General features: G+C 53.5%; 1 protein-coding gene across 6 annotated transcripts in view; it reads left to right on the forward strand.

Moving 5' to 3' along the window:
* The window catches only part of CDH16 (cadherin 16), a 53,537-nt gene that overhangs the window by 21,434 nt on the left and 15,615 nt on the right, over positions 1-16,488 (forward strand). For all 6 annotated transcript variants that reach the window (XM_029057398.1, XM_029057402.1, XM_029057403.1 and 3 more), the window contains 6 exons: positions 5,667-5,789; positions 6,335-6,485; positions 7,074-7,304; positions 9,813-9,889; positions 10,963-11,151; positions 14,088-14,329. In XM_029057398.1, the coding sequence (XP_028913231.1) occupies positions 5,667-5,789; positions 6,335-6,485; positions 7,074-7,304; positions 9,813-9,889; positions 10,963-11,151; positions 14,088-14,329 (1,013 nt within the window). The remainder of the gene's footprint in view (positions 1-5,666; positions 5,790-6,334; positions 6,486-7,073; positions 7,305-9,812; positions 9,890-10,962; positions 11,152-14,087; positions 14,330-16,488) is intronic.

Raw genomic sequence — 16,488 nt, forward strand, 5'->3', positions numbered from 1 at the left:
CATGGGCCTCACAGTATTAATCTCCATTTTACAGATGAGGAAATTGGGGCCCAGAGAAGTTAAGTGACTAGCCTAAGGTCACACAGCAGACCAGTGACGGAGACAAAATTAGAACCCAGGTCCTTCTGACTCCCAGGTCCATGCCCTCTCTCCTGCCTGGTATTTTCTCCTCTTTCATCAATCAATCAATCAATCAATCAATCAATCAATCAATCAATCCATGGTATTTACTGAGCACTTACTATGTGCAGAGCACTGTACTAAGTTCTCTGCCCAAAACAAGTTTACAAGTCTAGAAGGTTATTCAGACATTAATATAAAAATTGATAAATTATGGATACACACATAAGGGCTGTGGGGTCGAGGGAGTGGGTGATTAAAGGGTGCAAAAACAAGTGCAAGGGCGAGGCAGATGGGAGTGGGAGAAGAGGAATATAATAAAAATAACTATGGTATTTGTTAAGTGCTTACTACGTGCCAAGCACTGTTCTAAGCGCTGGGGTAGTTAGAAGGTAATCAGGTTGTCCCACATGGGGCTCACAGTCTTAATCCCCATTTTACAGATGAGGCAACTGAGGCACAGAGAAGTTAAGTGACTTGCCCAAAGTCACACAGCTGACAAGTGGCGGAGCCAGGATTCATTCATTTCATTCATTCATTCAATTATATTTATTGAGCGCTTACTGTGTGCAGAGCACTGTACTAAGCTCTTGGAATGAACAATTGGGCAACAGATAGAGACAATCCCTGCCCAATGACGGGCTCACAGTCTAAAAGGGGGAGACAGAGAGCAAAACAAAACAAGTAGACAGGCATCACTACCATCAGAATAGATAAATAAAACCAAAGATAAATGCACATCATTAATAAAATGAATAGAGCAATAAATATGTACAAATATACACAAGTGCTGTGGGGAGGGGAAGGGGGTAGAGCAGAGGGAGGGAGTAGGGGCAATGGGGAGGAAGGGGGGAGGGCTCCGTGTGGGATTAGAACCCACGACCTCTGACTCCCAAACCGTCCTCTTGCCAGTAAGCCAAGCTGCTTCTCTGACAGACCACGTCATATCTGACAGACTACTATTCTCCCCATCTTCAGAGCCTCTCTGAAGCCACCTCTCTTTCAGAAAGCCTTCCCTGACTTCCCTCCCACCTCCCCACCCTACTTCCCTCCGTACTGCAACACACATGGACTTGAGTCCTTACCTCCTGAGCACTTAGGTCCCCTTCTCTCCACAGTACTAATGCCTACATCTTCACACTCAGTGGCTTCCTCTTCCTGTAATTGATCTGTCTCCCCCTGCCAGATTGTCAGCTCCTCGAGGTCAGGGGTCGAATCTATTTACTCTATTGTTCTCACTCAAATGCTTAGTACTGTGCTCTGCGTAGAGTTAGTGCTCAAATATACTATTGATTGATTGATATCCAGATCTTCCAATAATAATTATATCTAAGTGCTTACTATGTGCCGAGCATTAGGGTAGACACAATCCAATCAGATGAGACACAGTCCCTGCCCCACATAGGGCTCACTGCCTAATGGGGAGGGAGGACAGGTATTTAATTCCCACTTTTCCAGATGGGGAAACTGAGGCCCGGAGAGGCCCAAGGCCACACAGCTGGCAAGTGGAGGAGTTGGGATTAGAACCAAGGTCTTCTGACTCCCAGTTCTGGGCTCTTTCCACTAGCCACACTATTTCCCTGTCAAGCCTTAAAAATGCCACTTCCTCCAGGAGGCCTTCTCTGATTGATAATAATGTTGGTATATGTTAAGCACTTACTATGTGCAGAGCAGTGTTCCAAGCGCTGGGGTAGATACAGGGTAATCAGGTTGTCCCACGTGAGGCTCACAGTCTTAATCCCCATTTTACAGATGAGGTAACTGAGGCATAGAGAAGTTAAGTGATTTGCCCAAAGTCACACAGCTGACAAGTAGCAGAGCTGGGATTCGAACCCATGACCTCTGACTCCCCATTGAGCCAATCCCCCCATGTCCTGGTTATGCCAGCCCATCTTAATCCCCAAACATATTTCTCTGTTTTTGTTGTTGATTCATTTATCTACTCAAGTTTTTCACTATTCTATCATCATTTCAACTATAGTATATTAGTCAAATCATATCTGCTTCTTATCGACATTAAATTATAAATCCTTCAAAGTCAGTGCAGGGTTCTGAATGTATTGGGCTTCGGAGTCAGAGGTCATGGGTTCGACTCCCGGCTCTGCCACTTGTCAGCTGTGTGACTGTGGGCAAGTCACTTCACTTCTCTGTGCCTCAGTTACCTCATCTGTAAAATGGGGATTAACTATGAGCCTCACGTGGGACGACCTGATGACCCTGTATCTCCCCCAGCGCTTAGAACCGTGCTCTGCACATAGTAGGCGCTTAAATACCAACATTATTATTATTATTAGTAGTAGTAGGCACCCAGTCCAGGACTCTACCTCCACTGGGCTCTCAGTATAGCTCTCTGCTCACAGTGAGCATCCATTCTGGGCCTCTCCAGGGGGTGTCCAACACAGCACTCTCAGTAATAATAATAATTGTGGCATTTAAGTGCTTACTATGTGTTAGGCACTGTACTAAGCACTGGAGTAGATACAAGGCAATTGGGTTGGACACAGTGCCTGTCCCACATAGGGTTTACAGTCCTAATCCCCATTCTCCAGATGAAGTACGGAAGCACAGATAAGTGAAGTGACTTGCCCAAGGTCATATAGCAAACAAGCGATAGAGACAGGATTAGAATCCAGGTCCTTCTGACTCCTAGGTCTGTGCTCTATCCACTAAGCCATGCTGCTTCTCAAGCTCTGCACCCATTAGATTCTTGGTCAATACTGTTGATATGATGATGATGATGATGATGATGGTGAAAATTCCTAGACTCAACCCAGTGGCATTGTCTTGGTCACTGGGCAGGATACCCTGGCCACGTGGCACTAAGCCAACAGTTGGGTCAGCCCCTATCGGCTCCCCATCATAGCAAGAAGAGTCCCGGGGGAAGGGGTGGTTGGGCCAGGTGGTTGGGCCAGGCCTCCAAATGGAGCCAGCCTGAAAGCCAACCCAGTTCGAGCTTCTCTGCTTCTTCCCCAAGAAGGCTTGGGGGCCTCTTCCAACATGGACTGGGTTGTCCCACCCTGCCCTATTTATATTAATGTCTGTCTCCCCCTCTAGACTGTAAGTTTGTCATGGGTGGGGAACACATCGTTAATTCTGTTGTATTGCACTCTCCCAAGTGCTTAGTACAGTGCTCTGCACATAGTAGGAGTTCAAAAAATATCATTAATTGATTGATAGATTGCCCAACCACTCCAGCAGCTCTGAAACTGCCCCCAGCCATGGGCCACCGGGCCGGGGTGCTACCTCTGGCCCATGATCCTGCAGGATTTCTTCCCGCTTTCCTGGTAACTGTCACTCAGCCCCAAAGCTCAGCTCCCCACGGCCATGTGCCCTGGGTCCCCACTGCTTGGGCCATCTTCTTCCTACCGATCAGCCTCTCGGGTAACTCAGAGCCAGCGGCCGTGGGACACCCTGCAGGTGGGGGACCCCTCTGGCCTTGGCCAGCCTGGACCCTGGAGGTCATAGAAGGGAATCCTCCTGCAAGAGGAAGCGGTTGGGAGCTCACAGTCAATAAAGAGCCTGTTGGAGGCCCACCCCCACCGCAGCCGCTCCTCCTGCCCCCCCACCGTGCAGCCTCCCCCTGCAACTGCCCTCCCCCAACACCCCCCCCGCAACCCCGCCCCTTCCTAACGGGACTCAGAGATGGAAGGAGTTTGGAGCCAGCCACCACATAGTTTGGGAGTCGAGTCATCTGGGGAGGGAGAGGCCCCAAATCAAAATAAAGTCGCCCAAGAAACACATTAGTGGCAGCACAAACAAACGCTGTTGAATTTAGACCCAGCTCTCCCGCCCGGGTGGCTATTTTGAGAGCTGGTCTGGCGGGGCTGCACGCGGTCCCTTGCAGTGGTGCAGCCCCCCTCAGCTTTCTCCTTGTTAGGAGCTGTTCTGCACAGGCCACGGGGCCGAAAGGGTTTGGGTCTCGGAAACCCCCCGACGGGCTGGGTTTCACCAGTCCGGCAACTCAGCCTCTCAGTCCGAGGCTCGTGGGGCTGCGGCAACTGGGAAACCCATGTCAAGCCGCTGGGTCCAGGGGATGGAAGGAACGGGACGCGTGGGGTGGGGGTGGGTTCGGAGGCCTCCAGCCACCTGGCTCCGCTTCTCCCTGAGTGCATTTTAGCAGGAGACAGACAGGCTGACAGACACACGGGGAGTCCTCATTAGCCCCTTATCCTGCCCAGGCATGGAGGTGGGGGTGGGGGTGCTGGGCTGGATGGGGCTGTAGGAACCCTGTCAGCCTGGGTGGGCTACAGCAGGCCAAGGAGCTCTGGAGTCTGGGGACTGAGTCCCTCTCACCCCTAAACCAGGCCTTAGAGAGGTCAAGTAGTGACCAACCAGATGCCAAACTACTGCGTTCTGGATGAGTTTGATCCCATGGGGGGCAGCGTGGCCTAAGGGAGAGAGCCTAATCCCCACCCTGCCACTGGCTTGCCAGGTGACCTCGGGTGAGCCCCTGTACCTCTCTGGGCCACAGTTTCCTCCTCTGGAAAAATGGGGACCAGATCCCCACCCTCCCTCCTCCTTGGACTGTGAGCCCCATGTGGGACAAGGACTCTACCCAATCAATCAATCAATCAATCAGTGGTATGTATTAAGTGCTTACTAGGTCCAGGCTGATTATCTCGTATAAACCCCAAGGCTTAGCCCAGTGCTGGCCACATAGGAAAGGCTCAATCAGTCCCACAGAACTATTGATTGCATTTGTGTAAGCACAGGGCTCCTCCGGGGACTTTGGGGATGTATAACTTTGCTTAATCAATCAGTGATATCTATTGAGGACTTACTGTGTATAGGGTGCTCTACTAAGTGCTTGAGTAAATACGGTCCAGTTGGCAGACACGATCCCTGTCCCTGAGGACTTCACAGTCCATTGTGAGCCCTTTGAGGGACAGGGTCGGTGTTCTAATTTCCACCTGTGTACCCTTTGCCCCCCCACCCCTCCACCCTCTGCTCTTCCCTTTTCCCCTCCCCTCAGCACTGTGCTCATTTGTATTTTTATTTATTACCCTATTTATTTTGTTAATGAGGTGTATATCTCCTTGATTCTATTTATCTTGATGATGATGTCTTGTTTTTGTTTTGTTCTGTTTTGCTCTGCTGTCTCCCCCGTTTAGACTGTGAGCCCCTCACTGGGCAGGGATTGTCTCTATCTGTTGCCTAATTATACATTCCAAGCGCTTAGTACAGTGCTCTGCACATAGTAAGTGCTCAATAAATACTATTGAATGAATGAATGAATGAATATTACTGTGGCCAGAACACTGAACTATGTGCTGGAGAGGGCACAGTGGAGTTCATAGACCACACACTCCCCAGCCACTACATGATCACACCTTATCCACTTCCCAGTTCTAGACTGCTTGAAACTTGGGGGCATTTGAGCCAGCCCAAACCTGGATGAATGTGGGGACCCAACCAGACTCAGACCATCAGCTGGTTGGACTCCTGCCAGCTCCTTCTGGGGACACCCTCCTATTGGGCCGGAACCCAGGACCTGGTGGAAGCCCAGCTGGCCCAGCCCTGCTCACCCGTGGGCTGTCTGCCTGCAGGTCCACTGGAGCGGTGGCGGAGTGACTTACTCTCAGGAGAGCGTGCCAACGGGGCTGATTTTGGTGGATGGAGAAGGTCAGGTCTACGTGACCCAGGAACTGGACAGGGAGGCACAGGCCGAGGTAACGGAGAGTTTCGGGGTCTCTCCCAGTTTTTCCCAGACTCCCAGCTCCCTGTATGGCCACCAGGCTGTGGAAAGTCCGGCTTGTTCCTGGATAAAAACTGCCTTGCAAATTAGCATAGACCACCGAGGCCAAAACCAGCCAGGTTTGGGCAAGAGCAATTCTAATCCCAATGGAGTCCAATTCTCCCCCTCCCCATCAACCCCCACCGGGAGCAAGCAGGACTTTGCCGGGTTGGACTCCATCCCCAGCTGGTCACCTGGTAGCACCATGGGGCCAGGTTCAATCCTACAGGAGGACCCTGATTTGCCCAGAACCAGCTGATGGCCCTGGGAGAAGCCGGCAACTGCTTGTGTCCTGGGGCAGCCTGGCCAGATATTCAGTCTCCTGTCCGTTTCTTCTGGAGGCAGGGGGTTGGGAGGTGGGAGGGTGGGAAAAGTGAGAGAATCCACAAGGGTGCAAGCAGGGGTATTGGAAATGGTGGAGGGGAGTGAGGTTGGGAATCAGAGGTCTCTCCATTAACATGTTCCTTTGGCTTTTGCCAGTATGTGATCCGGCTGTTTGCCCGGAACGCGGAGGGCACGCCCTATGCCCATCCCTTGGAGCTGCAGGTTTCGGTCACAGATGAAAACGATAACCCTCCTGTCTTCTCCCGGGAGAGCTATGAAGCTGAGGTCAAGGAGGGGAGCCCCCCAGGTAGGAGTTGGAGAGTTGGGCAGAGCCTGGTGGGGAACTCTAGGGAGGAGGGAGGAGGGGCGGGAGGTGAGGGCACCATGTTAGTCATCTCCGTGTGCTTCTAGGAAGGATGAGTCCCGGTGACTCTGGGGCCCTTGGGGCTGTCATTCTTACCCATGGGAAAGGGGCCCCTTCAGATGAAAGCCAGGGGGCTGGACTGTGGGGGTGATGAATCTGGCTGACGAGGACCGGCCCAATTCGGACGACTGCACTAGGCCCCACGTCCCAGCAGAGTCTGCCCTCCCAGAGACCCCGGCAGACGAACGAGGAGCCGGGGGCCTGGGAACTCCTACTGTGGCACAGTGGCCATTGGGAACAGAGATTTAAGGCCCAGCTGCCAACACAGCACTGGCCAGTTGCCCCTACCCTGAGGAGGCAGCCTTGCTTCAGGGCCTTCTTGGAAGGCTCATTCAGCACTGGAATGAGTCCACCGAGGAGATTAGGGACCGATGATCTTCCCACCTTGCATCTCCCTGGGTTAGCAAGGGCCTCCCTCCCAGAGGCAGGGAGAGGGATGAAATGGTCTCTCACTCTCTGTCTGGGGCACAGGGACGGTGGTCCTTCAGGTGCAGGCCGAGGATGCTGATGAGGCTGCTTCCCTCCATGCCCATGTGGTTTACGAGATCGGGAGCCAGGAACCACCCAGCGCCCAGGGCTCGGCCTTTCACATCGACCCTGGCACAGGGACCATCACCCTACAGGATGACCAGCTGCGGGCAGGGGACGTGGAGGAGTACAGGCTGTGGGTGGTGGCATCCGACCTAGCAGGAGCTGCAGGGGGTAAGCTTCACTCTTCTTGGCCATTGCCACCCCTCCCTTCTTCCTTCCCTCCCTCCCTTCCTGGTCGGGGGCCGAATCAGAGATGGGGGAGGACCAGCCATTAGATTGAAAACTCCTCCAGGGCAAGGATAGGGTCTTATGGTTGCCGCTCTGTCCCCCACCCAAAGGCCCCAGCACAGTGCTTCACTCCTAGGGGAAGGGAACAGAGAGCAGAATGAGTGGGGTGGGCCAGAGGAATGGAATCTATTTCTGAAAGGCCCAGCAGCTTGAACAAATACCCACGATGCCAGGCCAGGGTACCCCAAGGAATGTCACTGTTTGTTGTTGTATTGTACTTTCCCAAGCGCTCAGTACAGTGCTCTGTGCTCATTTAATTAATTAATGATGGCACTTGTTAAAGACTTACTATGTGCCAAGCCCTGTTCATTCATTCATTCATTCAATAGTATTTATTGAGTGCTTACTATGTGCAGAGCACTGTTCTAAGCGCTGGGATAGAGACAAGGTTATCAGGTTTCCCACGAGGGGCTCACAGTCTTAATCCCCATTTTACAGATGAGGTAACTGAAGCACAGAGAAGTGAAATGACTTGCCCAAAGTTACACAGCTGACAAGTGGCAGAGCCGGGATTAGAACCCATGACCTCTGACTTCCAAGCCCGTGCTCTTTCCACTAAGTCACGCTGCTTCTCTCTACGCCACGCTGCTTCTCTAATTTAATTTATTTAATGAATAAATGCATGAAAGAGGTGGGGATCCTGAGAGCAGGGCCTCCTGGGATTCCTGACCCCCATAGGTCTTGGCTACAGGGTGGGATCACAGATGGAACCCAGAGCACCTCACCACCTGGTTGCCATCCATCCATCAGTCAATCAGTCAGGGATATTTACTGAGTGCTAACTGTGTGGAGAGCCCTGTGCTTAGAGTTTAGGAGAGTCCAATACCATGGCCATGGGTTATAATCCTGGCTCCTCCACTTATCAGCTGTGTGACTTTGGGCAAATCCTACCTTTGGTTTTAAAGCACTCGATCACCTTACCCCTTCCTACCTCACCTTGCTACTCTCCTACTCCAACCTGGCCTGCACATTTTGCTCCTCTCATACTAACCTTCTCACTGGGCCTTGATCTCGTCTATCTCACCACAGACCTCTCACTCCTGTCCTGCCTCTGGACTGGGTTCCTCAGTTGCCTCATCTGTAAAATAGGGATGAAGACTGTGAGCCCCACATGGGACAACCCGATTACCTTGTAACCACCCCAGTGCTTAGAACATTCATTCATTCATTCATTCATTCATTCAATAGTATTTATTGAGCACTTACTATGTGCAGAGCACTGTACTAAGCTCTTGGAATGTACAAATCGGCAACAGATAGAGACAGTCCCTGCCCATTGACGGGCTTACAGTCTAATCGGGGGAGACAGACAAAAACAATAGCAATAAATAGAATCAAGGGGATGTACATCTCATTAAAACAATAGCAATAAATAGAATCAAGGTGATGTACATCTCATTAACAAAATAAATAGGGTAATAAAAATATATACAATTGAGCGGAGGAACACAGTGCTGAGGGGAGGGGAAGGGAGAGGGCGAGGAGCAGAGGGAAAGGGGGGGAAAAGGGGGCTTAGCTGAGGGGAGGTGAAGGGGGGTGGAGAGGCAGCAGAGGGAAAAGGGGAAGCTCAGTCTGGGAAGGCCTCTTGGAGGAGGTGACCTCTCAGTAAGGAGAAGTGAGCTCTCAGTAGGGACAGTACTTGGCACATAGTAAGCGCTTAACAAATGCCATCATTATTATTATGGAGTTGGTAGATATGATTCTTGCCCTCAAGGAGCTTAGAGTCTAGTGGAGGAGACAGATGTTAAAATCAATTACAGCTAGAGGTGGTGGCAGAGTATGAGGACATGGAAGTAAGTACTATGGGGCTAGGAGTGGGGGGATATCCACGTGCTTAAGGGATGCAGGACCAAGTGCTTAGGGGATGTGGAAGGGAGGGAGAAAAGGATGGGGAGAAGAGAGGTTAGTCAAGGAAAGCTTCTTGGAGGAGATATGATTTTTGTACAGTTTTGAAGATGGGAGAGTGGTGTGTCGGATATGAAGGCGGGGGAGTTCCAGGCAGGAAGGAGGGAGTGGGTGGGGGGTTGATGGTAGGAGAGACGAGCTGGAGTGAAGTGTATGGGCTGGGTTGTAGTGGGAGATGAGCAAGGTTAGATAGGAGGGGTGGGCTGATTAAAGACCTTAAAGCCATCCCTGACTGTCCCCTCCCCCTCAGCCTCCTCAGCAAGGGTTTCTCAGTTCCTTGGCCCTGAGCACTGGGTCCTGACTCCCCACATCCTTTCAATGCCTCCTCTCAGGGCACAGAGTGGAGATCTGTCCAGCCGGCCCACCCCTCTTCCTCCTTCCCCCTTCCCCCAAGATCAGGAAAGCAGTTCTAAGAAAGCACAAGGTTCAGACTGGGCCTCCTCTGGGCATCCTTCCCAGCTCACCCAGCCTCCTCTCTGCTTCCAGGCCTCAGTAGCACTGTGGAGGTCACTGTTCGGGTCATGGATGTGAACGACCACCCTCCGGTGTTCTCAGAGATGCAGGTGAATGCGGGGAGCCCTGGCATTTGAAGAGCTGGAGAGAGAGGGAGGGAGGGGAAGCTGAGGCTAGGAGGGTAAGGTGTGGAGTGGCGATAAGCAAATGAGAACCTCTAGGATTCAGGCACCTCACTGAGAAGCCACGAGACCTAGTGGGATGAGCCCAGACCTGGGAGTCAGAGGACCTGGGTTCTAGTCTTGGCTCTGCCACTGGCCTGCTGAGTGATCTTAAATCACTTCATTTCCCTTTCCTTCAGTTTCCTCATCTGTTGAATGGGGATTCAATCCCTGTTCTCCATCTTACTTGGACTGTGAGCCCCATAACAATAATAATAATAATGTTGGTATTTGTTGAGCGCTTACTATGTGCCAAGCACTGTTCTAAGTGCTGGGGTAGATACAAGCTACTCATGTTGTCCCAAGTAGGGCTCACAGTCTTCATCCCCATTTTCCAGATGAGGTAACTGAGGCACAGAGAAGTGAAGTGGCTTGCCCATGGTCACACATCTGAGAAGCGGCGAAACCAAGATTAGAACCCATGACCTCTGACTCCCAAGCCCGGGCTCTTTCCACTAAGCCACGCTTCTTCTCTCAGGGACTGTGCCTGACCTGATTAACTTGTATCTACCCCAGCACTTAGTACAGCGCTTAACAAAGTCCACTACAATTACAAATATTATTATCAATGGTCACATCCAGTTCAGGCTGGGTTGCCCAGTCAACATACCAGGGTCCCTGCCCAGACCAGAGAGCTGTGTGTGTGTGTGTGTGTGTGTGTGTGTGTGTGTGCCGGGGTGGGGTTGGGGGAAAGGAGGGAGGGTCTGTCGATCAATCGATTGATCAATCAGTCTATCAATCAATGGTAGATCTTGGGAGCTTACTGGGCGAGGAGCCATCCTGCCTTCTCCACTGACCAAAGGCAGTCCCAGGAGTGCAGGACCCCAAGTCAGACCTGGCCTGTGTGGTGCCCACAGCCTCCCGCCCTCCCTGGGGTCACGGTAGGCACCCAGTTGGCACCGACTCTGTCCCAGGACCCGATGAGGGACTGGAGCCTCTTCCTTCTTTTCCTGGCCACCCAGTATGGGCCAGTCAGCCTCCCTGCAGATGCGGCCATAGGTACCCTGGTCTCTACGCTCACCGCCACTGACGCTGACTGGGAGCTGGAGTTCAAACTCATCAACTTTTCTATCATCTCCGGAAATGACAACGGGACCTTTGCCCTGGAATCCGACCGGCAAGCCGGCAGTGCCAGGATCCGGCTTCATAAGGTACTGGCTGGGGATCGGAGATGGCTTGGGGGAGAGGGACACCCATTCTGCTCCCCCTGGGATCCAGGGACACTGGGGCAGCCCAGGAACCGTACCCACCCCAATCCTTCTGGCGTACCGATTGGGTGCCACTGTGCGGGACTGGTACCGTTTCTGAAACAAAGCACCTGGTCCCTGCCCTCAAGGAACTTACAGTTGAACGGAGGAGGTGGGCCAGAAACAAAGACACAGGCAAAAGTGAGGATCCACCCAGAGTAAGCTAGTTAGAATGTCCAGGGCAGGAATCACAGTAGCAGCGGAGGATATGGCCGCGGTTGGGGTGACTACAGTAGCTATGGAGCGCCCGCTGGCTGTGCTCCACGGTACTGGGCATTTGGTGACATATGGGCACAGGAACACGAATGACAGCAGGAACACGGAAACATCTGTGCAGAGATAAGCCCCACCCGTGCTGAGGATTGCTGGTGCCGCTGGAAAGCGGGCAGAGGGAAATCTCCTCTCTTAGGCCTGGCCTGGCGCATCGCCCGCTTGGCTCTGGGCACTGCACTGCCTCCCGGGGATCCCAGCTTAAAGCATCCCAAGATGGATGGGAGGGAGGGAGGGAGGGAGGAAGGCAGCCAGAGCCTGAAGCCAGTAGGAAAAGCTGCAGGGTAACGGCCCAGAGACCCCAAGCGCCAGGTCTGGTGGTGGTGGTGGAAGCGATGGCAACAGGGCAGGCTGCCCCCATATTGTCTGCCACTGCCCCAGAGCAAGTGTTTGCTGGCTTCAGGACCTGGGATTCCAGCCTCTCGTCCAGCGCTGGAAATCAGAGGAGAAGAGGAGGAGACTTGGTGTCGGAGGAGTTTGATAATTTCCTCCTGGCCGGTTGGGATGAAGCTCCTCTTGACAGTTGGAGGCCTGAGCACAGCTTTACACCTCACTCCAAGGACAACTGTCTCAGCTGCCCCCGCTGTGCATATACACCTGCACCCCGGCGGTGGCAGGTGGGCGAAGCAGCCAGGAGGCCAGCTGGGCTCCTGGACCCTGATCTTAAAGCAGAGGAGCTGGGACCCTAAAGGTTGGGGCCTCAGGGTGGGGAGGGAAGTGAGGTGCCCCCGGCTCACAGTGGGGTATGCCGGCCTAAACAGCTTACTCGGCTGTGGGCAAGTTCTCTGCCTTCCTCCCTAGCTCTCCCAGCTGTAGCTTTGGTGGGGACTGAGCCTGCCCCTTCCAGGCAGAGGGATGGCCAAAGAGGGGGCAGCTGTGGGTGGGAGAGGAGGTGGGGAGGTAGAAGGGACTACTGATAAAGGCCAGGGGCTGCTCTGTCCCTCCCTCAGCTCCCGACTCCATCGAGTCTCCAAGAAGGAGAGGCCAGTCAGGCCCAGTCACTTCAAAGGGTCAGGGGAATTTGCTTGTGGTGGTGTTAATGGCAAGTGAGGGAGTGGGCGGTGTGTGTGCATAAGAGTGTGCATGTGGGCATGCTCATGTGGTTGTTTACATTTCCAAGTTAATGCAGATGTGTGCACTGTGTGTGTGCACAGGTGTGAATGGAGGTGTATATCTGAGTGCACAAGTATTTGTGTGTTTGTGTGTAATCACGGCCAGGCAGGAAGGCAGGCAGGCGGGCAGGTCTGTCTTCCTTTGGGGCTTGTTTGAGTGGGTGGTTGCCAACACCTCGTGGGGCTTGGCACGGGGTGGGTGATAAGGGGCCCCGGGGATGCTGGGCGGAGGGGTGGACTGTGGTTTGGATTGTTCCCTCTGGGAGGGGATCCCGGGAGCTGGGTCCCTGTGAATGCTCTCAGGCCAAATAAGGCAAGAAGCCGGGCTTCCTCTCCCAAGCCTGCTGAGTGGGCAGGGGTGCCCTGGCCTGGGCCAGAGGTGCCCTGGGCAGTCAGTCGCCTCACCCAGGGGGAGAGAGGATGCTCCAAATCACAGAACTGTGGGAGTTGGGGGAGTCTGCCCACAGGCCTTGGGCCCCAACAAACTGGCCCGTCCTTTTGGCCTCTTTTTCCACCGCTGAAAGTTTAAGAAACTGGGGCTGTTATCCTGGGGAAGAGAAGGTTGAGGGAGAGATGATGGGATGGTTATGTGGAGAGAGCTGAGGCCTTTCTGACTGCAGAAATTGTCATACATTGGAGAGATGGGGGAGCAACCTGCCTGTGGGGGAGAGGGCTGGACTCTTCCAACCCAGGGATTCTGTGATCAGTATGCATCTTGGGGTAATGGGGTCACCATTTTTAAAGCCATGATCTGGCGGGCAGGTGGGCCGGGGTCGGGGGCAGAACACAGCAGGAGAGGTCAGGGGCTGGGGGCCATCTGGTGGCCAGGCACAGTCACCCTGGAAGGTGGGAGCATCAGATGGAGTCAGAGTCTGACTCCATCTTGATCTCCGTCCATATGTGGCTCGGTGGAAAGAGCCTGGTCTTGGGAGTCAGAGGTCATAGATTCGAATCCCGGCTCTGCCACTTGTCAGCTGTGTGACTGTGGGCAAGTCACTTCACTTCTCTGTGCCTCAGTTTCCTCATTTGTAAAATGGGGATGAAGATTGTGAGTCTCATGTGGGACAACCTGATTACCCTGTATCTACCCCAGCATCTAGAACAGCGCTCTGCACATAGTAAGTGCTTAACAAATACCAACATTATTATTATTATTATTATTATACGTCAGTGGGGCCACATGGTCCATCTGTAACCACCAATCAATCAACCAATCAACCAATCAACCGCCCAAGAGCCCGTAGTTTTGGATCGCTAGGGAATGGTCGGGTATAGGCTTTGGGTCAGAGATCGGCTCCCCCTGTCCCCACCAATCTGGAACATTGTTCCTGGGAGGCCGTTGGCTCCTGACCTAGGGTGTTCCAACTTCCAGCACCAGGTTCAGAAACCAGGAGTTGGCGTGCCGCCGGCCCAACGACGGTGGGTCCAGAGCCAAGTAACAGTCCCTTTTGGTTCCAGAAACTCAACTATGAAGACGCCCAGAGCCATGTCCTGATTGTAACTGCTCACAACCCAGAGGACTTGGTGGGGGCTGAGCCGGGGCCCCGTTCCACAGCGACGGTGACCATCCTGGTGGAAGATATTATGGAGCCCCTGGTTTTCAGCCAGGAGAAGTACGAGGTCAGCGTTCCTGCAAATGTCCTGCCTGGGACAGTGCTGCTGACCATCCGGGTGCTCAATCTGGAGACTCATCTCCTGAGGTAAAGTATCTCAGCATCTTCCCTAAACTGGGTGCAGAGCGCTGAGCTAAGGGCCTCCTGCCTGCAGGGCACAGTTTGGGATGTCTGCTGGGTGCAGAACACTGTCTGAAGTGCCTACTGTGTGCAGAGCTCTGTACTGGGAGCCTACTGCACATGCAGAGCACTCACTGTACTGGGTGCCTCCTCTGCCCAGAGTGCTGTACTAAGTGTTGGGGAATAGTCAAAATCAATCAATCAGTCAACCAGTGGTTGTTATTGAGCATTCACTGGATGCAGAACACTAGAAAAAAGAAAAGGAACTTAGAATTTGCAGGAGATGAACAATCTACTGTCAGCTGGGGAATCCTGTGCCAGAAGCAACTCGACTGGATACAAGTGGGAGGGCTGGGAGAGGAGGAGGAGGAGGTCATGGGAGGGAGCCAGGGATTTCAATTGGCCTCTGAACTTCTTAAGTCTGGGCTGCCCTAATGACGGCCCCATCAAACCCAGCTCCACCTGTCTCCCTTCCATTTCTGAGCCCCGGGTGGGTGGGAGGGCAGGACAGAGATTGGCAAGGAGACCCTTCCAGCCTGGGGGTGAGAAGGCAGGGGAGGCATGCTCCAGCTGGAGCAGGGCCCAGGCCGTGTTCCTGCCAATGGGCAGAGGAGCTTGGTCCGGGTTGGCCCTGCCGGCTGGGTGGTGGAGCAGCCCCCTGAAGGGAGGAAAGAGGTAGCAGTGGGGAAGGTGGGGAGATAGTAGTGAGGGGGAGCCCAGAGGAGCTGTGGGAGCAGAAGCCAGTCACTAACTCCTCTGGTCTCCGAGAGAGACAGGAGGCAGGAAGCCAGAAGGTCCAAACGCCCCATCCGTGAGCTAGAGCCAGAGTTTCCCCAGAGACTTATCTCAATGCTCACGCCACCTCAATGGGCCCCTGAACCCTGGCCCCCAAATGGCCTCTGGACTGGCGCCCAGGACCCTTTTCACTCTGGCCTGGGTGGATCAACCTGGCTGAGGGGAAGCTCATAGCCTCTGGGGCTGGATGGTGGCAGGGGCAGGAGAATGCAATGGGAAGGACTGAGGTTAGATTCCTGCAAAGCAGCGTCGCCTAGGGAAAAGAGCCCGGCTCTGCCTCTCGGGCTTGTCACTTAACCTCTCTAGGCTGTTGTTTCCTCATCTGTGAAATGTGGAGGAGATAACCTGCCTCTGCTTACCTCCTGGGGATGTTATGAGAGCAAAATGCCATAAACAGTATGAACGCGCCTTGGAAAATAAAAACACTCAGCAAATTCAAGGCATAAATAGAGGAGGGGTGTGGGATGACAGGGAATGTGGGCAGGACGGGGCTAAATAAGGTGATAAAAAAAACTTTCTAGCAGGACTTGGCCCGTAGTACACTTAACAAATACCGTAATTATTATTATTATGGATGACTTAGGAGGGGATATGAGAGGCTGAGGGATCATCTTCCACAGCAATGCTTTGGATCCAACCCCTGTCCTTGCCCCAGCCCCTGTCCCAGCTCCCACCCCAGCCCCTGCCCCTATCCCTGCCCCTGATCATGCCCCTGCCCCGAATCTTGGGGATGGGATGCCCAAGGACTGGGGAAAGAAGAGAGGCTGGGGAGTTGAGGATCTGGGAGTTGGGGTCATCAGGTACCTTCCTGGGGTAGGAGATCTGTCCTGTCACTCAGAGCCCAGGGTTCTGGGGGCACAGGGAACACGGTGCCAAAGCAACCCCCACGTCCACCTTTCCTGCCCTCTGGGCCCTTTGCCCAGGCAGTCTAGTTACAGCATAATCATCTTTACAGGCTCTTTCCAGCCCCACAGGGGAGGGACAAGGCATGGGCGGGGGCAAGGGAGGGACGAAGAGGGCCAGTGATGGGGGAGGAGCAGGAGGAGGGGCAGGGATGGGCAGAAGGAGGGAGAGAGGAAGGGTCTGGGGCAATGGGCTCCAACCCCAGCCGGACACAAACGGATGCAGCCGTTGGCCAGGTCAAGCTACCTGCCCCGCTCCGTCCCAAGGCTTGACTCTATGGTAGCCTACTTGAGGTGTTTGAGGAGCAGCATGGCCTAGTGGCAAGAGCATGGGCTTGGGAGTCAGAGGTCTTGAGTTCTAATCCCAACTCGGCCACTTGTCTGCTGAATGACCTTGGGCAAGTTACTTAACTTCTCTGTGCCTCAGTT

This window comes from Ornithorhynchus anatinus, unplaced genomic scaffold, assembly GCF_004115215.2.
Source record: "Ornithorhynchus anatinus isolate Pmale09 unplaced genomic scaffold, mOrnAna1.pri.v4 scaffold_93_arrow_ctg1, whole genome shotgun sequence".
NCBI lineage: Eukaryota > Metazoa > Chordata > Mammalia > Monotremata > Ornithorhynchidae > Ornithorhynchus > Ornithorhynchus anatinus.